Below are 25,082 nucleotides of genomic sequence, written 5' to 3'. Positions count from 1 at the left end.
AGATTTTTTTTGTGTGTGCAGTTGTTCTGGCTACATTATACATCAGGGTATAAGACTCAATTTCATTGAGAGCCACATCAGAGTTGTGTTTGTCCTTGGAGGGGTGGGGTGGGCGTGGCCAGCGTGAGCTTGGCCAGCTTGACGTAATTTGTGTCTTGGGCACCTATAGTGGCCTGAGTGCCTTGCCAGCAAAAACGGGCTCCCGAGCTCTGTTTTTGCTGGCAGAGGGTTGCAGGAGGTCATCGCAGCTGAAAACGGAGCTTGAGAGCCCGTTTTTGCTGGCAGAGGCACCATGAGCCAGTCCTTCACTGTTTCCAGGGCAGCCCCATGGAGCAGATCTAAGTACCTCATGGGCCGGATCCGGCCCGTGGGCCTTGAGTTTGACACCCTGGTTATATATTGATTGCACCCACTGGATGGATGGATGGATGGATGGATGGATGGATGGATGGATGGATGGATGGATGGATGGACAGACGGACCGACACATACACACAATAAATAAGGAAGGTTCTCTGTTTCAAGTCAGCTTCCCCTGTGTTTTAAGTAATAATGCTTATTTTCAGCTTTTCTTCTGCAGAAATCTGAATCAGCTAAAACAGATATTAGATATTTCTAGATCAATAATAAATTGAAAAGCATCTGTTTAGTCAGCATAAAAATAGAACAAAATTCTACTGTAAAGTCATGCTAGAATAGAAATACAAGAAAGCAATTAAAGAAATGAAAAGAAATTTGAATACGTGGGAATATCATTATAGAGTTGAGGTATTAGAATTCATTTCCACTAGTGCTTTGTTTGGAAAAGAATTTCTGTCGGTTCCTCTGGGATCTTAACTATTCTACAGGCAAGTTCATTTAGTGACTGTTCAAAGTTACAATGGCACTGAACAAAGTGACATATGACCATTTTTCACACTTAAGACCGTTACAGCGTCCCCATGGTCACATAATCAAAATTCAGATGCTTGACAACTGACTCATATTTATGATGGTTGCAGTGTATGAAGGTCACGTGATCCCCTCTTGTGACCTTCTGACCAGCAAAGTCAATGGGGAAGAGACAGATTCACTTAACAATAAGGCTACTAATTTCACAACTGCAGTGACTCACTTAACAACTGAGATGTGGCAAGAAAGATCATAAAATGGTGCAAAATTCACTTAACAGCTGTCTTACTTAGCAACAGACGTTTGGGGATTAGTTGTGATCGTAAGTCGAGGATAGTGTTTGAGGTGTTTTGAGTTCTTAACTTCCTTTATTTTGAATTTGCAGTTTAAAAGCATGATCAGAAAAAATTTGTTCTTGGATGAAGTTGAGCTGTTTTTCATATTAAACCACATAATTGTTTTAAAAGGACACAGTAACCAGTACTAAACTTAGTTGAAGTAACACTAAATGTTACAGTGAAAAAGAACTATATAGCTATCACCAAGAAAATGTGGATTAACCCATGCAATGCAATGAGTATATTATATTACAGCCTGGTGTATTGGTCTTCAATTCCCATTATTCTCAGGCAGTATTATTCTAAGGAATTTGGAATTCTAGTAGTTGAAATCTAAAACACTGTTTCTCATCTCAAACTTGGCAACTTTTAAAATGCATGGACTTCTCTTGCTGACTGGGGAATTCTGTGAGTTGAGGTCCACGGATCTTAAAAGCATTGATCTAAAACGTGTAGAAGATACAAAATTGGGGATATTTGCTGCAGTGCTGTCAGATTGTCTTCTGCTGCTATCAGAGTTGCCATTCTTGAAAATAACATTCTATTTATTAATCCTAAACTTGTACCAGTCAACAAGGTTTTTTATGATAGAAGGCTCCTGTCTTTTGTGAATCACAACCCACTGCTCCCTGTACGTATAATTTTCTGTTCATCAAGCTGGCTTTTCCTCTGCCTGAAGATTCCTTTGCTTGAGGCATTGTATTATACCGTGGATTTGCTGAACTACAGCTTCTTGAATAAACCACACTTGCTAAAGTTTATACAACACAAACCTCTGTGGTTAGGTTCGTGCAGTATACTACATCACAAACATAGAAATTACTTGATGTATAAACCCAGCTGAAAGGAGCAGTCATTCAGCTCCATTATGCCTCTCTAGGCCTTTAAATGTGAAACCTGGAATGTTTGTACTGAGTGCTGTTTTAAAGTTTAAAGGAAACTTTAACTACCTAATTTTTTAAAAAAGTGACTGTGGTGTACACAGGTTTGATAAGAGGAACATCTGGCAAACCATGTTATTAGTCCCAATTTTATTCTTCGACATTCTTTTCTTGTGAAGTTACTGTCCAAATCTTTGGGTTTGTGGTTTTTTTTTTGGACAAAGCTTTTTATGGAATTGTCATTAAGGATTGCTTCTTCCCTACCTCCCCGAAGGTAGGAAAAAGAAAATCTTAGAAGAAACAACGGCCCAGACTACTTCTTCATCTCTTCCCTTTAGGGAATGCAATCTGAAGTCTTGTCCTTAAATCTCTAGTAGTAAATAATTTACAGGTTCACATAGATAATTCACGGCAAGCCCTATACTGTACTTCATGTAGCTGATTTCTAAAGGCTCAATTAAGTCTTATTTTCTGTTCCTGATGAATTCACGAGTACCAATACAAACTTGCTAGGCCCATGATGAGGTGGCACGCAGAGCCCTCTCTCTGGGCATGCACGCTATCACCCCAGCTCAGCTAGCTAGTCGTCGGGTTGTCGATGCACGCTGGCCAGCTGGTTGTTGGATTTCTGGTGCTGTGGCACACGCATGCGCGCACACACAAATACCTTCTGGTTTGGGCATTCTGTGCTTAAAAGGTTCGCCATCACAGTGCTAGGCAGATTAGAAAATTGCACATTCCTCCTTTATCTTACTGGGCTTTGGGGGGAAATTTTCACCTACGTTGGGTCAGATTGTTTATTCTATTATAGTGGCTTTAAAAGGGAAGATTGCAGCTAACCATTAATATACTGTAGAGGTTTCTTTTTTAAAATATCTATTATACAGATGACTTTTCCAAAAATCTCAGAAGATAGTTGTTCTAATTAAACTTCACTGCAGTGAGATTGTGCAAATCAGATTTAAGTTGAAGTAGGAGTCTGAAGCATATAAATTATTGTATAAATTAAGAGCCAATTAGATTTAAAATGAATGCTGAAATTTATTTAACTACAGTGTAGGAAGGTTCTGAAAATAGAAATGTATTCATTTATGCTACTGAAATTCTTTTAAGACTTCTCTTCCCTCCCCCCACTTTTCCACCAGCATTAAAAGATTTTGAGGGTTAAAGGCATTTGTAACATTCCTGTACAGTATAGTCTTTTTTATCATAAAATAAACAAATAACATTAGGGCTTTTATTAAACGGAACAGAACCATTAAATGGTATTAAAAAGAAATTAATCTTGAATGAGAATGAGAGAAAAAAATATATAATTAAGTATTGGGTCACATGGATAGAGGGCTAGGTAGAGAATTTTTATTAGATTAATGTAGTTTATTCTAAATTCTATTATCTTTTGTCACATTTTATGGAAATTTAATTGAAAAGTTTGCATTTTTAATATGCATCCAACTGCCATATTTCCAGCTTTTTCAGGAGAAAAGGTTATATTTTTTCATGCAACATAGAGCTACCAATGAATGTTTGGTATATGATTTAAAAAGTCCTATAATCTTAAACACCCAAGTAGTGATAAAGTTAAAATCTGGTTGAATCCAACCTCTGATGATATTCTGAACATGTTTACATCAGTGGTGGGTTGCTCCCGGTTCACACTGGTTCAGGAGAACCGGTAGTAGCAAGGGTGGGAGATTCTGCCCACCCGCCCAGAAGTCATCAGATACGCTCTGTGCATGCGCAGAAACTTCTGTGCATGCTCAGAAGTGGTGCGCGTGCAAAGCAAGCATGTGAGCAAACTGGTAATTAATTACCTTACATAATCCTGAAGAATTGTTAACATGCTGGATCGTTTAGAGGAGGGCAAATGTTCTTATCTTCAGAAAGGAGAATCTAGTGAACTATAAACTAGCCTGAAATCAATACTTAGAATCAAATGCTCTAAGGATTATGATATATGAATTCATGAAGAGATGAATGTGTTTTTTTCCTTCATCTTCATGACAGCCAGAAAATAAAGCATAAAAAGTTAGTTTTTCCCCCTTGGGATGTATATGAATAATTTTATATGTGGAAATTCATATCACACCAGATGAAGTTTTGACTAGGATTTAATATTACGCAAACGGACTTCTACAAGTGCAACAGTATGTGCCATTATTGTGTCTCCACTCACCTCAATCCTTACCTGTATTCCAGATCAACTCTGGAGAATCCTCCAACCCTCCAGGGAAGATCTGAAGGATGTGTGTGGGAAAGAAGTGCAATTAAGAATCTGTTTACTGGCAGAATGACATAATTAGGCAACGTTCTTGGTTTTTCCAATCTTTTCATACCGTGACAGAAGTGGTGCAAAGTTAGTGAATGTTAATTAAATGAATGTGTTCTGCCACTGAAGGATTGTTTGTTCATTTTAGGAAAGCCCAAGAAGGAAAAAAGAAGGTTGTCCTAGCTGGATGTGTTCCACAAGCCCAGCCCCGACAAGACTATCTGCAAGGTCTGAGCATTATTGGGGTGAGAATATTATGGTGCATTGAAATTCTCTCAGAACTTTTTTTTTTTTAATTTGAATTTATATCCCGCCCTTCTCCGAAGACTCAGGGCGGCTTACATTGTGTTAAGCAATAGTCTTTATCCATTTGTATATTATATACAAAGTCAACTTTTATTGCCCCCAACAATCTGGGTCCTCATTTTACCTACCTTATAAAGGATGGAAGGCTGAGTCAACCTTGATCTTGATCCTGATGCATTTTAAGAACCTAAAATGTTATCTTGGCTATAGATTTTGCTAGTCTAATCTCAAAACGTTGTTTCTGAAAGTCTGTTTAAGTTTTTACCATATTCTACATTATACCATAAACCTGGAAAAATGATGAATTGTAGAGAACAGAATTATACACTCTTTCAATGTAATATTTATTACTGATGGAACTGCCGAATTCTCTCCCATTTATTCCACATCAGTCAAGAAACTGATGTGTCTCAGCATAAATTGACATCAGGAAGGTTTTCTAGAACAGCGACATCCTTTACCGTTATTTGACAGTTTGGGAATTTGAACTTCCCGTATTAGGAGAAAGAAGAGATATTGCATTTGCGAAAAAGCTCTGGAGTTTTGTTTCCTGTACTTATATACAGGCTGTCTCAAACCTGTACAATCTTTTTCAAAGTGTTTTATATTGAATTGATAGGCCCTTTCTTTTAAAATGGTCTCACTGAAAAGGCAGTTCATCCAGACATTGACATAAACAGGCAATCAATAAGATATCTCCCACTTTAAGTAAAGGTTTTACACACTAGTTTGGAAGGTGTTCTGATACCAGTTTCGTGATCTGAATGTCATAGGGAAGCCATCTGACAGATTGAAGCAAAACGTGGGATGGGTGCATTGGAATCATTTAATATATGATTAAAATAGTGCACTCATAAAGAGATCATATGTCAGACATAACAAGTGCAGGGAGGACAAGTATCACTGAAACCACAGTAAAAGTATGCCTTAGGCTTAGGGCTTAGAATTACAGGCTATTACACAAAAAAGTAAATTATTATTTTGGCCTGTTTCATCTAATGTTACATCATAATGCGCTTTTTAAAAAATTTAGTGTAAAATGCAAGTACAGTATACTTATTCTGAGTTCATTTTATATGCAGACCAAGCCACTGTGGCTCTTTTAACAGAACATGGTTATATATTCTGGCTGTCTGAAACTGGAATTCCCAAATGCATTTGCTAATCTCATTAAACACAACACATGCTACTTCCAGCTACGTCCAAGATTTCTGCTTCACATTAAACAATTTTTTAAAAAGTATTCACTGATAAAGATTGGATTCAACAACATGTGAATCCACATAACACGTTGTATCTATGGGACATGGTAGCCTCCTAGCGGTTAAGATGCTGAGTTGTTGATTGGAAGTTTGGCAGTTCAAGACCCCATAAGTACCATATGATAGGGTGAGTTCCCAATCTTACCCTAGCTCAAAAGCATACACATGCAAGTAGATAAATAGATACCACTTTAATGGAAAGCTAACAGCATTCCATGCACTTTGCACTGGCCACATGACCACAGAAATATCTTTGGACAATGCTGGGTCCCTCAGCTAAGAAACAGATGAGTCCACCCACTAAAGTTGGAACACGATTGAACAGGGAAACTCCCTCCCACTTTTTTTTGTTTTATTTTTGTGGTTCAGTACAGGTCTTAGTAACCTTTTCAGGCAGTAAAAGGCACTTTGGGTATTTCACACAATGGAATAGTTGTACCCACAGCATTACATTTGTTTAAAAAAACAATCTGAAGCTTTTTGACATTCCTAGATCTTTTTTTTAAAAAAAATTCAGTTTATATTAACCAATCTCATACAAGAACACTGGTTGTATATATGTGTAAGGATGTTCTCCACTGGATTATTTATGGTCAGGCATAGCATGTGAATAACATACTACTTAATTCCATGGCTTGAAGAGGAAATATTTTCATTGAGCTTCTTAGTGAATGTCGCTGGTCCTTGTAAACTCTGAACTTCCAGGCATTATATATGCAGCTTTTTCTCTGTAGACATTTTAAGTGACTGAGCTGTAAAATTGCTTATCAGGCTTTGTAGAAAGAGACTGGAGTGCAGAATTTGAATGTCTTCCAGATTTTCTACCACTACTCTCTTGTTCAGGGATGCTGTCAGTGCTTGCTAATAGTACAGCTTATTGGCCACCATTCATAATTATATAAATTCTCTACACTTCATGCCTGCAGTGATCTTTCCTTTATAATTAGTTCTTACTGCATTGAGTAATTCTTTTTGCTGGCATGAAATTGGTGCTAAACTTTGCTGTAAGATGGCTTTTATATTTTAAAAGCACAATATGAGTGCAGTAAAACATAGGCATTGACTTTTATTTGATTCCCTTTTCAATCTGTCTTGCAAGCAGAAACCTGTAAGTAGAAAGCATATTGCAAAAAGTGCAAGGGCTCCTTTTTATGTGGATTAAATACATTCTAGAATGTATTTGAAAAAGGGTCTTTCAAAGGTCATCTGAATATTCACAGCTTGATTTATTAATCTATTACGTTTCAGGTTCAACAGATAGATCGTGTAGTGGAAGTTGTTGAGGAAACTATTAAGGGTAAGTTATTCAGCTGAAATAATGCATGCATTCATTCTTCTCAGTGCTCATTCCTGATGTTGCTTTGATCACATACAGTATATCCCTAAGGAATCTCCTGTCGAAATATGCCCTATACACATTCCAAATACTGACTGAAATGTAAATATTTAGCAAATGTCACATACATCACAAAAAATATACAGAAAGCTGACCCAAATTAAAATAGATCACCCTAGCTGGCTTGCTCAGTGATTGGTTTTTTAATATTTAATACTTTTTAAAAATTTGAATTTCAGTGTTCCTTTTTATGTGATACAGATCATGATGTATTTCAGACAAATTAATGTTCATTTATTGCAGTATTTAACTGTATCAGATGTCAAGTGTTGCATCAAAGGATACAGGGGTTTTAGAATACTGAAAAATATGGTATGAATTTTACAAAGCATAGAGTGCTTTTATATTCTTATAAAGAATACAAATTTGTATAGCTTGTAGAGAAGACTTACAAGACATAACTTGAATAGAGAAAATATTAAAATGCTCCCATACTGAAAATAACTGGTTTGGCCAACTTAAACATCAAGTGTTTTATTAATACTCTCACTGAAACGGCAGCTGACCTCAGTTCTGGATATTGCATCCTCTTTGTCATTTGGATCCAATTGTTATAAAACCTTAACTTCCAATAAAACCTATACAAACTTTGCCAAGATCATTAAACTGTAATGTAGCAATTTACCTTTGGGATGATGGTCAGAAGATGTTAGATAAAAATATTAAATTAGGGTTTTGGCAGTATACATATAGTCCATATAAGATAAACATAAGAAAGAGAGAAAAATGTGAAAGTACTTATGAGAGACTGTAAGTGACTTTGAGGTTTACCTTAAGGCATTATGAAATAGGAGAGTGGTCTAGTGAAAATGACTTTGTGCAGAATGCATACAAAAAGGCTGTATATTTGGGAGAATATAGGTATTTGCAACATCTTCTACAGGCTGTTTTAAAAAAAACAGAATGTAAATCAGAGATGCAGGATTTTAAATTTCTTAATTGTAGCCAAGTTAGCAGAACATAATGCAATGAAAGGATGGTGTAAAAGTAGTGAAGTCTTGTATTGGATAACAATTTGTACCGTTTCATTTGTCTGAAACGGTGCAAGAGTTTCCTGCTTGAGCAAGGGGTTGGACTAGAAAACTCCAAGGTGCCTTCCAACTCTGTTATTCTATTATTAAAGATAACTTCGATGCCCATCATTGCTCTGGGCGGAACAAAGAGAAAAGAGAAGAGTGGGAAAAGAAAAAGATGAAAGATAGCGACTACAAAGGGAAAGAGGAGTAGAGCAAATGAATTCTGAGCGCCATGGCTGTAGCTTCATAACTGACCTTAAAGATACCTCCTTAAAGCTAGATCCACCTGCAAATTGGACATACATTATTTATTTTATTTATTTATTTATTTGATCATATTTATATACCGCCCTATCTCCCGAAGGACTCAGGGCGGTTTACAGGCACTTAAAAAACACATAAATACAATATAAAAACAATTAAAAAACTTATTCTAAAAGCCCAATAATTAAAAAATATAGGAATAAAACCCAATTTAAAACCATAAATTTAAAATCTAACTCAGTCCTGCGCAATTAAATAAGTATGTTTTAAGCTCGCGGCGGAAGGTCCGAAGGTCCGGAAGCTGACGAAGTCCGGGGGGTAGTTCGTTCCAGAGGGTGGGAGCCCCCACAGAGAAGGCCCTTCCCCTGGGCGTCGCCAGACGACATTGCCTCGCTGACGGCACCCTGAGGAGTCCCTCTCTATGAGAGCGCACAGGTATACATATATACCTGGGGTGAGGGGGGAGATGAGTATAAATCCACTCTAAAATAATTTTTGTGTGCATGTGTGTAAACTGCTTGTATTATCTAAAATCAAATTTCTGCATTTTCTGTGCTCCCCATGCTTTTATGAGAGCTTATCTACCATGAAACACTGGTACAGAAAATGTTGTTTTTTTGGAGTTTACCAAAGTGTATCACTTAGTGTCTGTCACTATTAGCCATGCTGTGTTGACTGCTGGTGGTGGTGGGGGGCACAGCAACAAGGATTTTGGACCTCAGTGTGTTAGGAAACTAGATAGTAGCAACTAAATATTCTTGGCATCTTTCACTCTTCCCATTACTCTTAGGCATATCAGTAATTGGGTTCATTGGCAGGTATGACATAACTCACAGCCTCTCACAGCCTCTCAGTTTCCATGCTCCATACCTAATACATAGATAATAATGGTAGACTTGATCTACAAAAAATAGTATGATTTTTTAAAAGTTACATATGTTAAGCTTTATCATTTAGAATTATGACTTGTGAGATGATTGTAGACTTGCTTAACATCTGGCTGACCAATTATTGTAGCAGGCTGAATTGGGAGGAGGGGGGAAACGTGAAGAAATGCACCAGACATGTATTCCTCAGGGCAACTGTTGCTTGTCTACAGAAACCCTTCTCTGTCCAATTCAAAATTTGCTTGCTAGGTGAAGGAGGAGTTTAGCATTCTTGTTCATGCCTTGTATGAAACAAAATCAGGTTTTACAGTTTGCATTGCATGGAATTTAGAATGCAGATCTTATATGCCCATCTCCTGGATTTATGAAACAGAGTGGACATTAGAAATAGAATTATACTACCTTAAACTGATTTTTACAGTTTTCATAAAAAAAATCGTGCCTATGCTCTTGCTATTTTAATGCTGTGAATATTAGCCAGCTTGAACACTTTCCTTGACTTCATAAAGTTTCCTGCAAAACGTCAAAACAGCTGCATTTTGTCAAGTGTATCCATATTGGATTAAGAGAAGACTAGACTTTCCGGTTGAATAAAACCTATATTGGTCCTGAGTCTCACAGAAGGTTTTGTGAAATGGGTCACTGGACAGGATTACTGTAAACAAGTAAAAGGAAATTACTTCAGTTTTGAACTTTTTCAGACTTCGTCTCACCCCTCTAAATCTCAATCACATTAACCTGTCTGGTTAATATGGTCTATCTGTTTCCTAGTTTAAATATTAACTAATATTTGCCAACTGTTTAGCTACCATACCAATCAATCTGTTGTTATTGGTGGGCCACTAAAAGCTCACAAGATGATCTGTGTGTACATTGTGTAGGCTAAAGTAGAGAATGTTTATTGACAACATGTCTGTCGGTCTAGACACCCGCCTAAGCACAAAAGAACTCTCCTGAATTCTCCTTGAACCGTATTAAATGTGACATTTTCCTCCCCATAAGTTCACTGCCCTTTTGGGGTGAGAAAAAGTCATCAATTTGTGAGAAACATACAGATATTTTTTTGCATGCAGTAGAAACGAAGGCTCACTGCAGTTTCCTACTGCCATGTACCCATGGCAGAAAATATTTTACTATCAGTGTTGATATTTCTTCATATATGATAATAAAATCTGTGTAAATTAAAATTAGAATTCTTTATTGGCCAAGTGTGATTGGACACACAAGGAATTTGTCTTTGGTGTATATGCTCTCAGTGTATATAAAAAGAAAAGATACATTCATCAAGAATCATAAGGTACAACACTTAATGATAGTCATAGAGTACAAATAAGCAATCAAATCATACTAGGAAACAATCAATATAAATCGTAAGGATACCAGCAACAAGGTTACAGTCATACAGTCATAAGTGGGAAGAGATGGGTGATAGGAATGATGAGAAGATTAATAGTAATGCAGACTTAGTGAATAGTTTGACGGTGTTGAGGAAATTGTTTAGCAGAGTAATGGCGTTCAGGAAGAAACTGTTCTTGTGTCTAGTAGTTCTAGTGTGCAGTGTTCTATAGTGTCGTTTTGAGGGTAGGAGTTGAAACAGTTTATGTCCAGGATGCAAGAGGTCTATAAATATTTTCATAGCCCTCTTTTTGACTCTTTTATACAGGTCCTCAGTAGAAGGCAGGTTGGTAGTAATTGTTTTTTCTGCAGTTCTAATTATCCTCTGAAGTCTGTGTCTGTCTTATTGGGTTACAGAACCAAACCAGACAGTTATAGGGGTACAGATGAATAATATATATATATATATATATAAATTCAACACCCTTACTTTCTGTGCTTCTTTAGTCATATAACTAAAGGATACTTTAATTCCGTGTGTGCTATTACTTTTTTTTGTAACAGCATGGATGTAGATTAGCACGGTGCTAATTAACAGTGCTAATTACTCATCAGTGTTGCAAGTCATTATAAGAAGAGAATGTGCAGCTATTCAGGAAAAGACACAGCTTGTTTCAGGAGCTGTTGACAGGTATACCAAATACCCATGCCGGATCTGAAGCACCTTTCCCATTTCCAATCTAAACAAAGGCACATGAATCACAGGAAATTAAGCTTCCTGATGAGAGTTAAACTAATAGAATAAACTCTAAAAAAGAAGTATTAAAAGTCTTGAAAATGTTTTATTAGAACTCACCACTAAACTGGAAATGTTAACTTGGAAAAGTAGAATAAATGTGGATTTGTAGGTAAGATTAAGCCAGAGTTGTTTAAAACGTAATTTGTTGAAAAACCCATATTGTTGTGGTTTACACAAAACTTGTGTAATCATGTGTGGGTTCATGTGTCACACTAGGAAATATCAATATAATCTGTATGGTTTGGGTAATTGGAGAACAGTTAATGAATAATTGAATTCTTAATTTGGTAATATCTTTCATCAATATTACTTGATGTCTGCTATCCATAATTTGGCTGTACACCGTACTGAGTCCTTCGGGAGAAGGGCGGTATAAAAATCGAATAAAATAAAATAAAATAATAATTATATTTCCACCGCTTAATTTGTAAATATTCAGATATTGAAGTTACATACTTATCACCTGCATTTATCCACAGTATTTTTTAAAAGAAAATTAGATATCACCATAATAAACTGAGATATGACAATGTATTTCCCATGTAGTAAAGGTCTTAGTTCTCTGATGAATGAATCAAGAAACTATGGCTATTGACTTTTACTAAGTCATGGTATTAAACCGCAGTTTGAAATTAATTTATCAGTTAAAACAAATGAACTCCATTTCACTGAACTACTGCAGGGTTTGTTTAATAATCGCTACAAAAGATGTCAAAAACTTGGGTCCCGTCATGTGATGCCTTAACTTAAAACTGTAATTTCAGGTTCAATTACAGTTCTAAATTAAGGACAATCTATATGTGCAGATTGACAATTTTTCTTATATGGTAGTATAAATTGTAATATAATTTAATCATTTGAGTTTTCTACCATCCTTCATACAATTCATTAGTTCTATATTTATTTGCTTTGCCTGTCAAGACAGAAAAGTAATGTATCTACTAGCTTTTGGTTCCACATGAGAATATATTTGAGTAATCAAATTATACCTGTTTCCTATATTCTTCCTTCCTTCCTCCCTTTCTGTACAATTAGCACAGGGGCCCCACAAGGTTGTGTGCTCTCTCCACTTCTCTTCTCTCTGTATACCAACGACTGCACCTTAAATGATCCATCTGTTAAACTACAGAAGTTCTCAGATGACACAACAATGATCGGTCTCATTCAAGACAATGATGAATCTGCATACAGACAGGAGGTTGAACAACTATGCTCGTGGTGGACCAGAACAATCTGGAACTGAACACACTCAAAACCGTAGAAATGGTGGTGGACTTTAGGAGAAAACCTTCCATACTACCACCTCTTACAATACTAGCCAACACAGTATCAACAGTAGAGACCTTCAAATTTCTAGGTTCTACCATATCTCAAGACCTAAAATGGACACCTATCATCAAAAACATCATCAAAAAAGCATAACAAAGAATATTCTTTCTGCGCCAGCTCAAACTGCCCAAGAAGTTGCTAATATAGTTCTACAGAGGAATTATGGAGTCTGTCATCTGCACCTCTATAACTGTCTGGTTTGGTTCTGCAACCCAACAAGACAGACACAGACTTCAGAGGATAATTAGAACTGCAAAAAAAACAATTACTACCAACCGGTCTTCCATTGAGGACCTGTATACTGCACAAGTCAAAAAGAGGGCTGTGAAAATATTTACAGACCCCTTGCATCCTGGACATAAACTGTTTCAACTCCTATCCTCAAAACGACGTTATAGAGCACTGCACACCAGAACAACTAGACACAAGAACAGTTTTTTCCCGAAAGCCATCACTCTGCTAAACAAATAATTCTCTCAACACTGTCAATCTAGTTATTAAATCTGCACTACTATTAATCTTCTCATCGTTCCTATCACCCATCTCCTCCCACTTATGACTGTATGACTGTAACCTTGTTGCTGGTATCCTTACAATTTATATTGACTGTTTCCTAATATGATTTGATTGCTTATTTGTTCCCTATGACTATCATTAAGTTTTGTACCTTATGATTCTTGACGAATGTATCTTTTCTTTTATATACACTGAGAGCGTATGCACCAAGACAAATTCCTTGTGGGTCCAATCACACTTGGCCAATAAAGAATTCTATTCTATTCTATTCTATTCTATTCTATTCTATTCTATTCTATTCTATTCTATTCTATTCTATTCTATTCTAAGCAAACTTTTTTTTTACTTGTGTGATATTTCATTCACAGCTCATAATATACAATCGGTTTTATAAAACTATGTTTATACCATGTTGATTTGACATAGTTATTGACCGATTAGCAACTGAAAACCAGATGTTATATTAATTTGTATTGACTCTCTTTTTAACAAAAGAGAATGTGAGCCTTTTGATATTGGTGAAAATAGTATTTTGGCTATATTGAAAATAAGAGTTCTTTTTCAAGTAAAGGTTGTAGAAAAGCTCTGCACTGCTTAATCAGATATTAGTTAACATATGAAGCTAATTATATCAATTAGGTCTCAATTAAAAGGGTTAAATCCTAAAGAGTTTAAGTTATATTTATATTTACCTTTTTACATTTGCAAGCTGCCCAGAGTCACCTTATTGGTGAGATGGGCAGAATATGAATTTAATATAAATAAATAAATAAGTAAGTAAGTAAGTAAAGTAAGTAAGTAAGTAAGTACATGGCTTCCTTTAGATCATTGTGCAACATAGAAACATTACAAAAGGAACCTTTTTCAAATATTAGCTTCAGTATTTGTAAAAAGAAAAATCAACTAATACTATAAAAAGCCTGTTAAACTCCATTTCATTCTTTTAATTTCAGTAAAATGTGGACTGACTGCATTGGTTTAATGGATTTCATTGAAAACAAGCGTGTAATATTTTGCCTATAGTGTGAAATCATATATTTACCATAAAATGTTTTCTATCTTCTAACTGTGCTTCATCAGAAAATTAATAAAATGAAAATATACTTTACATATTTATGGATTTTAATTAATACTATTATTAATCCAGCTTTGTCGCAAAGAGATTGTTTCAGTGCCTTACTCATTCAGTAGTGAACATTTGCCAATTTCCAAAGTGACCTGGACACAATCCTTCGTGGTACTTGATGTATTTGAATTTATTTAAATGTATGGGTTTCTGATTGTTGATTGGTTTTCTTGTTTGTGATAAGAAACTTTTTTAAAAGGATGCTTTATTTCTTTAGGATTCTTTGAACATTAATTTTCATTGTATATTTTTAGCTTTGTGATGACTCAGATATTTCCAACAGTGCGAAGACTTTACATTTATTTTAATTAACAAGCATGGTGCATATTGTTAAATCCAAGAATCTTTTGTAAGTAATAGCATTAGAAAATAGCTACTTATTTAATTAGCTAATGATAACACCCTCATTAATGTGATATACCAAGAAAGAATAATTAGTGAATACTACAGATGCAGTCTGTACATTCCAGTACTCTAAATAATGGATTTCTTCGTGTACTTTATCATGATATGAAAATAACAAACCTTTATAATACTGTTTTAATTTTTTTTCTAAATACAGTACTGTTTAATCTCTCTTACTGTACTGTTGTATTTTACAATTCTTTATCTTTTTAAAATAAAGCTGGGTTCTGAACTGTAAATGTTAGCTTGACTCTGAAAAGGCTAGTGTGCTAATTGTTCCACTTTGCTTGAGCAATATATCAGTGAAAATATATCAGTGAAAAAGTCTCATGTTTGTGTTAAATATTAGATTCTTTGTGCTCAGTTCACAAATATAAACTTGTTTAAGGAATTAAGAGAGGGAGATGTCACCCTAAGCTAGCTGTTTCCCAATTTGGGAGGCATTTTCTGGATTTCTGAGAATATGGCATGAGTTTGATGGTGCGGCCAATTGTAAAAGAAAAGATCAGGTGAGTTGAAAGCCTTGAAGGAAACAAGGGGATATCCATGGATATTGTATCTGAGCATACAGCCACAGAGTTGGACCATTGATTTGTTCAATTCAGCAGTGCTGACCAACATCAGATTTCTAAAACTTCAGACAAGGGCTTTGCCAGTCCTACTTGAAGAATCTGAAAGGCATTGCTTCTACCACTGAGCTACAGTCATTCCAGTTTATTTGCCCTTATAAGGCAAATGTGATTATTTTGTAGACCAAGTTGTGTACAAATAGCTTAAGAAAGCCTTCATGCAGCTGTATTATAAGCAACACTACACAATGTCTTTGGATACTATAAGAACATAAAGTGCAAACCACACTTATTTGATACTGGTGCTTCTAATACTGCTAATTCTTTTATTGCCAAAAATGCATCATATATTTTAGTCTGAAACCTGGTTTCTCTGTTACGCAATGGCTGAGTTTCTATGACAATGTCCACACGGGCAGGCTTTTCCCCTCCTCTTTGTGATGCAAGCAAAGAGTATAAGTCTTCCATTTATTGTTTTCTCTCCCCATGAAGTTGGGTTCATCTATTGTGTTATGCTATATTGTCTAAACCAAAACTAAAAATGGTTGGGTGATGTCATATACGAACCCAGCTATGAAGTAAGATTTTAGCTCATTCCAAAACTTAGCCAAATGCTACTGGCATTAATACTTGCTGTATTTTTTTTAAAGCTTCATTAACATAATTGTAGGTAAAAGAAAAACAAAATGTTTACATTTTTTTCCTTTGGTTACCTTCTTTTAAACTGCTTCACAACGGCTAATCAGGAAGCCTTTTGATTTTAATTACAGCCAGACTGTTATTTCTAATTCAAGATTTTAAACTTTAAAACAAGCACCCAGGCATGGACAGTGTATTAGTCCATGTAACCAAAAACAGAGGGCTCAGCTTGAAAAACAATATTTGAGTTATTACTTAATTCAAATTACTATAGTCCTCAGTTCTAATGTCAACCATGTTTTAGAACTTATTGGATACATTACTTCATGAGTTCACTGGGCGCCTTTGCCTGGCTACAAAATACTCTCGGTTTAAATAGAAGTTTTAAACTATTTCTATAATGTTAGAAAAGTTGTTTGTTTTTAATAATGTTGAAATATGATCTTTATTCATATGCCTAACTTTATTCTGATTTCCAATAATGAACAGAAATCATCAAGTCAAAGTTAAAGATAATGTTAATTTAAACGCTGTTAAGAAATCCCCTAATACAGGGTGTCAAACTCAAGGCCTAGGGGCCGGATCTGGCCTGTGGGGTACTTAGATCTGGCCCACGGGGCCACCCTGGAAATAACAAAGCACCAGCCGGCGGTGCTTCTGCATGCGAAAATGGGCTCCTGAGCTTCGTTTTCGGTTGTCACGGCCTGCTGCAACCCTCTGCCAGTGAAAACAGAACTTGCCCCGAGCTACATTTTCAGTGGCAGAGGGTTGCAGGAGGCCATGGCAGCTGAAAATGGAGCTCGGGAGCCCGTTTTTGCTGGCAGAGCACTTGGGCCATCACAGGTGCCCCAACACAAGTGACATACCACCACTACCACCCTGGCCACACCAATCCCGGCCTCTCAAATACAACCCTGATGTGGCCCTCAATGAAATTGAGTTTGACACCCCTGCCCTAATATATTTTTTAAAAGTACAGGTAATCATCATTTAGTGACCGTTTCATTTATCGACTTTTTACCTAGTAAGTATTAGGGGGTTGTAAGTTTTTTTTTAAAAAAATGTTCTTTTATTAACAAATTCAGTAGGCTTTTCTAAAACCGGTGAATTGTTTGTATAATAACGGCCTTTTCCTTTATTTGAAGGTCATTCTGTGAGATTGCTGGGACAGAAAAAGGATAATGGGAAACGGCTGGGGGGAGCGCGGCTGGATTTGCCAAAGATTAGAAAGAACCCCCTGATAGAAATCATTTCCATCAATACAGGGTAAGCATCATTCAAACTGACATAAAATATTCAATACTGCCTAGAAATTCAATTTGATTTTTGTTCGTTCTTAATGCAGTGCTGCCCAAATGATACCATCAGGCACAGTTTACAATAAAACGTTGAAAATGCCAGTGGCAACATTGTAATACTTTAAAGTGCTGATTACTTGCTTAGATTTTAGAGTCTTGAACGTTGAAGATATTTGTGTATTTTTTTTGTTCTTTTGGGTTTGTTTCCTTGAAAATATATGCAATGCTGCACTAAATCTTTTTAGTGTGCAAACAAATGTTTCTTTCCTAGCTTTTAAAATCCAGACCCCATTACCATTTTGAGATTAGAGGAACCATTCTGAGATATGTTTTGGCTTCAGTAATCACAAGTAGTCTAGGAAAGGTGACCTACATAAGAGTAAAAATTTTACACCGTGGGGAATGATCAGGTCACCTTGGAAATGAAATACTGGGAGTCAAGGTATAGCAACTTTAGGAGAACACCAAATATTTTAAGCCATGTCTTGTTCTGCATATGCCTCAAACATTTACAGCAGATGGGCACATTTGAAAACAGAAACAAAACATAATATATTCAGATCCATAGATGTTTTTTGAGCTTGGAACAAATAAGCTTCATTCATAAACTTCAGAGTTTGCCTGTATTCCAATGGATTTGCCTCAGTTTTAAAGGCATGGTGAAACTCAACATCAGCAGATTTTATTGACAGATTTGGAATTTACAATCTCCCAACCTCCAGAATAGGCAACAAGTTAAATATTTACTAGTTTCAGCAGAAGCAATGATTGTGTAGTCAGTTGTAGATTTGATTCTCCTTTCTGCATCCTTCCTGCTGCTTTCCTTCAGCTCTACCTCCCTGACAGCCGCATCCAACCTAAGCCAGCAGTAACAGTATTATCATTACGAATTAAGGCGAATATACTTGTCCTGGGATAATGTTACAGGGGTCGGTCATTGGGACCAGAGGTTTTGTCTTCCGAGCTTTCGGACTCCTGCTGGAGCCCATCTTCAGGGAATTTCTGGATGTTACAGTTGATCTGACTTCAGCTTTAGCTTAGCAGATACTGAAGCAAGAAAATTGTTGTCCCTTTGGATGCTGAAAAAAAAGTACACAATATGTGAATTTAGAACACCTGTACAAGATTTCTTGAACAACCTTGACTTGTAACTGAGTGGAATATTCTAGAGTGATTCTTGCCAGCTGGGTATCTCTGGGCCAATCACTCCCCTCTCAGCCCAACCCACATCACAGGGTTGCTGTCAGGAAAACAGAAGGAAGAAATATTATACTGTATATGTTTGTCACCTTGAGTTATTTAAAAAGTAATAAAGGTGGGATTAAAATCTAATAATTATCCCCATGCTCTGGTGATTTGATTTGTTCTTATTTTGCCAGAAGTGAAGGAGAATGTACCAGTTGCCCCCTTGTTTTACCCAAAGAGAACTCAGTGGGGTCCTGGTCTCATTTTCTAGAAAGCAAATTATGTGGTCTCACTGGATCTGCACTTACTCAGTTACAACTGGTAACTGAAAAGAATTTACAGATAATGAAACAGGTGCTTTAGTACAAGGATTAGAATTAAGTGTCTGTTAATTTCTCTTTGGCATTGGTGCTTTGCACGAATAAATGTCATAGTTCAATTTCCTGATCTCCAGCAGCAGACCATGAATATTTCTGCTTGAGTTTACTCTTAACCTGTGGCATTGGGCTCATGTTACAAGTTCATATCCGTGCAAGTTCATTACTGCATTGCTTGTTGTCACGGAGTGTGAAGAGTCATGACAAGATGGTATTGATAATAACTTGGGGATATTTCAATTTTGATGGGCTGTCCTCTCTGCCTAAGACTTCAAAGCATTCTTCTGTAATTGCCAAACGATCCAGCAGTGCTGTACAAGGAACTTGTCCAAAACATAGCTTAATTATTTGCCATTCTAAGTGCAGACATTTTATGGGATCGTGGTAATTACATGATTAGACTTCTTTCTTAATCCTGTTCTTGCAAACCAGATTGCAACACAGTAGTACAGAAGTGTACAGGATGGTTGAGCTTATTAATAGCCGCTCCTCAGTGCATTCTTTTCTCTCTTCTCTCTTTACCTTGACCTGTTTGAAGAACAAACTGAATGCTATACAACAGGCTGCCTTGTGCTGCACCCATGTTAATTAGAATTTGCTCAAATAGAATGTTTCTTAAGAGTGTTTGTGTTCTTAACATTTGCATATTAACAAAAACTAATACTTTCGTTCGTACCTAAGAAAAAGTTGTTAAATTATTTTACACACTGTTATTTTGCAGATTTACTTAGACACCGTGCCTATTGTTTATGGTGGAACTCTCTCGTAGATAAATATGCGAAGGATTGCACCCACAATAACATGGACTTCATTTTACACTCGCTCATACTGAAAATGATTTATCTATTTAAGAAAATCTATGTTTTCTTAAATCTTGCATGTATGACAAACGAATTTCATACTTGGAATGAAACTCATGGATAAAATTTGTCTAGTGACGTAAAGAGCTGCACTAGAATTGACCTTTATTTTTCTAGTAGAAAACTCTCTTTGTTAGCATAAAACAGAACTTTCAAGGACTGAAGCAAATGCTGACTGTTTAGTTTAAACAAAAGCTGATTATTTCTGTGGTTTTCTCCTGCTCCACTCCAGTGTTCAAAATCTTTCTTTATAAACTAGTCCCTCCCCGATGCATTTTTAGATATGTAGATGAAGGCATCTAGAGGGCACCAAGCTGGGGAAGACTGTTAAGAATAATTTTTAATAAAATACTTTTTCGGCTGTTGCCTTTTTATGTGCCAGACTTTCTTATGGATACTTTGGTAAAACGAATGTTAAACTGTGTGGTTAGATTCTCCCAACATATTAAACTATAATGTGGTTTGTTGGGTTGCAGCTTAACAAGATTTGGGAGCCTCCTTGTATTGGTTGGTGAATCATAGCCTATTACAGAGTTCTCAATAAAGGTAAATAAAAGAGTTAAATCAGTCGGGACTATTGTCTAAATTAGGTAGCAATTGGTTCTGACAATACTTCTGAGCTGAGTAGACTTCAAGTGCCTAGTCCATGAGATGCCATGGAATTTACTCTCGTGAAAATAAAAGTGTCTCTTTCATTATTAACAATAAATAATACTTTTGTCCCAGGTGTGAAATCCAAAATTTTTCCCTACTGGTTCTGTGGGCGTGGCTTGGTGGGCCTGGCAGGGGAAGGATATTGCAAAATCTCCATTCCCACCGCACTATAGGGGAAGGATATCGCAAAATCTCCATTCCCACCCCACTGAGACCAGCCAGAGGTGATATTTGCCGGTTCTCTGAAATATACAAAATTTCTGCTACCAGTTCTCCAGAACCTGCTGGATTTCAACCCTTCTTTTCTTTTTTGTATTAATTACTTCAGCAAGCCTGAATTGTCCTTTTTTCCTTCCCCATAGTTATATCTACAAATTTCATTGCCTATTCAATAGAGCACCAGTCATGTTCCATGGACTATAGGACTCCTTTCAATATGTGTCAAAGCCCCATCCCCAAATGAAAAATGAAGCCATTCTTGCATTGCATCTGGGGGGAGAAGTGGGTCTCAGTGCTTATCAAAGGGGTGTGGATGACTGAGAGAAGGAAATTTTGCTCTTAATAATAATAATAATTATTATTATTATAATTATAATTATAATAATTTAATTTCTATACCGCCCTTCTCCCGAAGGACTCAGGGCGGTTTACAGCCAACTAAAGCAACGGTAAATAAATACAATATACAATTAAAAATAATTTTTAAAAACCTATTCAATTTGGCCCAATTAATTAAAATATAAAATAAAACCCTAAAAACCCCATTAAAATTAGTAATAAATATCTATTTTATGCCAGTCCTACACGAGAGAATAAATATGTCTTCAGCTCGTGGCGAAAGGTCCGGAGGTCAGGAAGCTGTCGAAGTCCTGAGGGAAGCTTATTCCAGAGGGTAGGGGCCCCCACAGAGAAGGCTCTCCCCCTGGGGGCCGCCAGCTGACATTGTTTGGCCGACAGCACCCTGAGGAGGCCCTCCCTATCAGAGCGCACAGGTCAATGGGAGGCAAACGGTAGCAGCAGGCGGTCCCGTAAATAGCCCGGTCCTAAGCCATGGAGCGCTTTAAAGGTGGTGACCAACACCTTGAAGTGGACCCGGAAGACCACAGGCAGCCAGTGCAGCCTGCGCAGGAGAGGTGTTATATGGGAGCCACGAGTGGCTCCCTCTATCACCCGCGCAGCCGCATTCTGAACCAACTGGAGCCTCCGGATGCTCCGCAAGGGGAGCCCCATGTAGAGAGCATTACAGTAGTCCAGGCGAGAAGTGACGAGGGCATGGGTGACTGTGCATAAGGAATCCCGGTCTAGAAAGGGGCACAACTGGTGGATCAGGTGTACCTGATAGAAAGCTCTCCTGGAGACGGTCGTCAGATGTTCTTCAAAGGACAACCGTCCATCCAGGAGGACGCCTAAGTTGCGCACCCTCTCCATTGGGGCCAGTGACTCGCCCCCAACAGTCAGCAGCGGCTGCAGCTGACTGTACCGGGATGCTGGCATCCACAGCCACTCCGTCTTCATTTCTGGAATTGGTGCATTGGCAGTTTAGGTTTTCCCTTAACTACTGTGTTTCCCTGCAAATAAAACCCAATCTGAAAATAAGCCCTAGCATGATTTTTCAGGATAGCAATAGCACTTACCTACTGCTTCACAGTGCTTTACAACCCTCTTTAAGCAATTTACAGAGTCAGCATATTGCCCCCAACAATCTGGGTCCTCATTTTACGGACCTCAGAAGAATGGAAGGCTGAGTCAACCTTGAGCCGGTGAAAATCAAACTGCTGAACTACAGCCAGCAGTTAATAAAAGTAGCCTGCAGTACTGCGTTCTAACCATTGCACCACCATGATTCATAATATAAACCCTACCTAACCGGAAAATAAGCCCTAATGCGTCTTTTGGAGCAAAAATTAATATAAAACCCAGTCTTATTTTTGAGGAAACACAGGATGATTAGACTATTTTTTTCAAACAACTAGTACACATGAACTTGAGCGTTCGGCTACATAATACAATATGACTTGACTTAGGTATAAAACCAATCAACGTAATTTAGAAACCAACACTTTCATGGAAATAGAGCCATAAATAGTAGTAGATACTTTTTACTTGTTCCATCTCTTAATGCTCTTATTAACTCCTTTAAGTGGCTTTGCTGTACTTCCACTTTCTCTTAAGTCTTGTGTGACTTAGAGAGTGTCAGGAAAATATTTGAAGAGCTGACCAGCTGGTGCAATGATATAAGGCAGGGAATGAGTTAGCAAGGTTTTTGGGCTAATACGCTTTAAGAGGCTGTAATATAAGTGAGGCCCTATGAGGGCGTGTCTCTCTCCGTGTGTGCTTCCGTGCTGTAGTTGATGATTGATTGCCTGACTTTGCCTAGTATGTGTATGTATATATTCCTTGTAGATAAACCACTATTTGAAAGACAAACTGTATTTACTGTATTTTACTCCTGAGTTTTCTCAAAATAGTCACACTGTGTGCCCTCTGACAGAGAGGAAGAGGGCAAGAGGAAAAAATAAGTCTTCCTTGAGCCCCATAGAAAGGCAGCCCGTGAGTTACCTTTTTTCTTGCTGACTGTCCTTTCTAATGCTCCATACCATGCTCCACAAATCTCCCATTCTGATGCTTCTGGGCCTTTAGCTGGCCATTTGTCCTTCCTGCAGTGATCCTTCCTTCAGCCCTGTGCCTGCTCTCCTCCATCAGCTTCTGTCCTTGTCCTTGATTTATACGCAACATTTCCAGTTTATGTAGCACAAACACAATATTTATTTATTTATTTATTTATTTATTTATTTATTTATTTATTTATTTAGATTTTTATACCGCCCTTCTCCCGAAGGACTCAGGGCGGTGTACAGCCAAAGTATAAAAACAACACAATGTACAATTAAAACAAGAACTTAAAACAAACATAATCCATAATGGCCGAAATTAAGACAATCAAATTTAAAAACCCTTAAAATTTATAAATAATAATCCCGATTAAAATTATTTAGAATTAATAGTTTAGAATTAAAAATTTAAGCCAGTCCCGCTTGAATAAACAAATGCGTTTTCAGCTCATAGCGAAAGGTCCGAAGGTCGGGTAATTGCCGCAAACCAGGGGGAAGTTCATTCCAAAGGGTAGGAGCTCCTACAGAGAAGGCCCTTCCCCTGGGGGCCGCCAGCGGACATTGCTTGGCGGACGGCACCCTGAGAAGACCCTCTCTGTGTGAGCGTACAGGTCGGTGGGAGGCATAAGGTAATAGCAGGCGGTTCCGTAAGTACCCGGGCCCTAAGCCATGGAGCGCTTTAAAGGTGGTAACCAAAACCTTAAAGCGCACCCAAAAGACCACAGGAAGCCAGTGCAGACTGCGCAGGAGCGGTGTTACGTGGGAGCAGCGTGGGGCTCCCTCAATCACCCGCGCAGCTGCATTCTGAACTAACTGAAGCCTCCGGGTGCACTTCAGGGGAAGCCCCATGTAGAGAGCATTGCAATAATCCAAACGAGAAGTGACAAGAGCGTGAGTGACTGTGCATAAGGCATCCCGGTCAAGGAAGGGGCGCAACTGGCGGTAAAAAGCTCTCCTGGAGACGGCCGCCAAATGGTCTTCAAATGACAGCCGTCCATCCAGGAGAACACCCAAGTTGCGCACCCTTTCCATTGGGGCCAATGAGTCGCCCCCAACAGTCAGCTGCAGTTGCAGCTGACTGTACCGGGGTGCCGGCATCCACAGCCACTCCGTCTTGGAGGGATTGAGCTTGAGCCTGTTTCTCCCCATCCAGACCCGTACGGCTTCCAGGCACCGGGACAGCACTTCCACAACCACCTCAACTGCCTAACACATGGGTCTCCAAACTTGGCAGCTTTAAGATTTGTGGATTTCAATTCCGAGAATTCCTCAGCCAACACAGTTCACTGAGAAATTCTGGGAATTGAAGTCCAAAGTCTTAAAGTTGCCCGGTTTTGAGACCCCTGGCTTAACAAATCTGTTTTATATAAAACTTCACTAAAAAGTAGACCTGCCTGTTCAGACGTCTGAAAACCTTCTCACTGTCTAAATGACATGGAAAACAGCTCCCCCACCCCCCCCACCCCCAAAAAAACCCTACCCAAATTGAGAGCAAATTGCAGTCCCATCCCCATCAGGGCAATTCACTCTGTCACAGGGTCCACAGGCTTTCCAGTACTGCAGAAGTTGGACCCTAAATTCAGCAAAATGGGTGCCTTTAATCTCCCCTTGAGAAAAATATAGCTCCACTTTGAGAACTTGTTTTTTTTTCCTCAAAAGCCTGGAATAGAATCAACCTTGCTTTTCCTCCAGACACTAAAAATAATTTGACAGCTTCCATTGCAGTGCAGTTTTGGAGTTTGCAAAAACCACCCCTGGGGCACCACTGCTTAAATTGCCGAAAGATTCTAAGTAAATAGCAGCACCAAAACTAAATCGGTATTTCAGATTGCTTGGAAAGAGGAGCCCACATTTTAGATGAAAGGATG

General features: G+C 37.8%; 1 protein-coding gene across 3 annotated transcripts in view; it reads left to right on the top strand.

The window, feature by feature from the left end:
* Positions 1–25,082, top strand: part of CDKAL1 (CDK5 regulatory subunit associated protein 1 like 1) — a 333,166-nt gene that overhangs the window by 91,435 nt on the left and 216,649 nt on the right. For all 3 annotated transcript variants that reach the window (XM_058174902.1, XM_058174904.1, XM_058174903.1), the window contains exons 6-8: positions 4,528–4,624; positions 7,196–7,244; positions 17,374–17,494. In XM_058174902.1, the coding sequence (XP_058030885.1) occupies positions 4,528–4,624; positions 7,196–7,244; positions 17,374–17,494 (267 nt within the window). The remainder of the gene's footprint in view (positions 1–4,527; positions 4,625–7,195; positions 7,245–17,373; positions 17,495–25,082) is intronic.

Source organism: Ahaetulla prasina, chromosome 3 (genome assembly GCF_028640845.1).
Source record: "Ahaetulla prasina isolate Xishuangbanna chromosome 3, ASM2864084v1, whole genome shotgun sequence".
NCBI classification, from domain to species: domain Eukaryota; kingdom Metazoa; phylum Chordata; class Lepidosauria; order Squamata; family Colubridae; genus Ahaetulla; species Ahaetulla prasina.
Note: the sequence above shows the minus strand (reverse complement) of the source record. Positions and strands in the feature narration are given on the sequence as shown.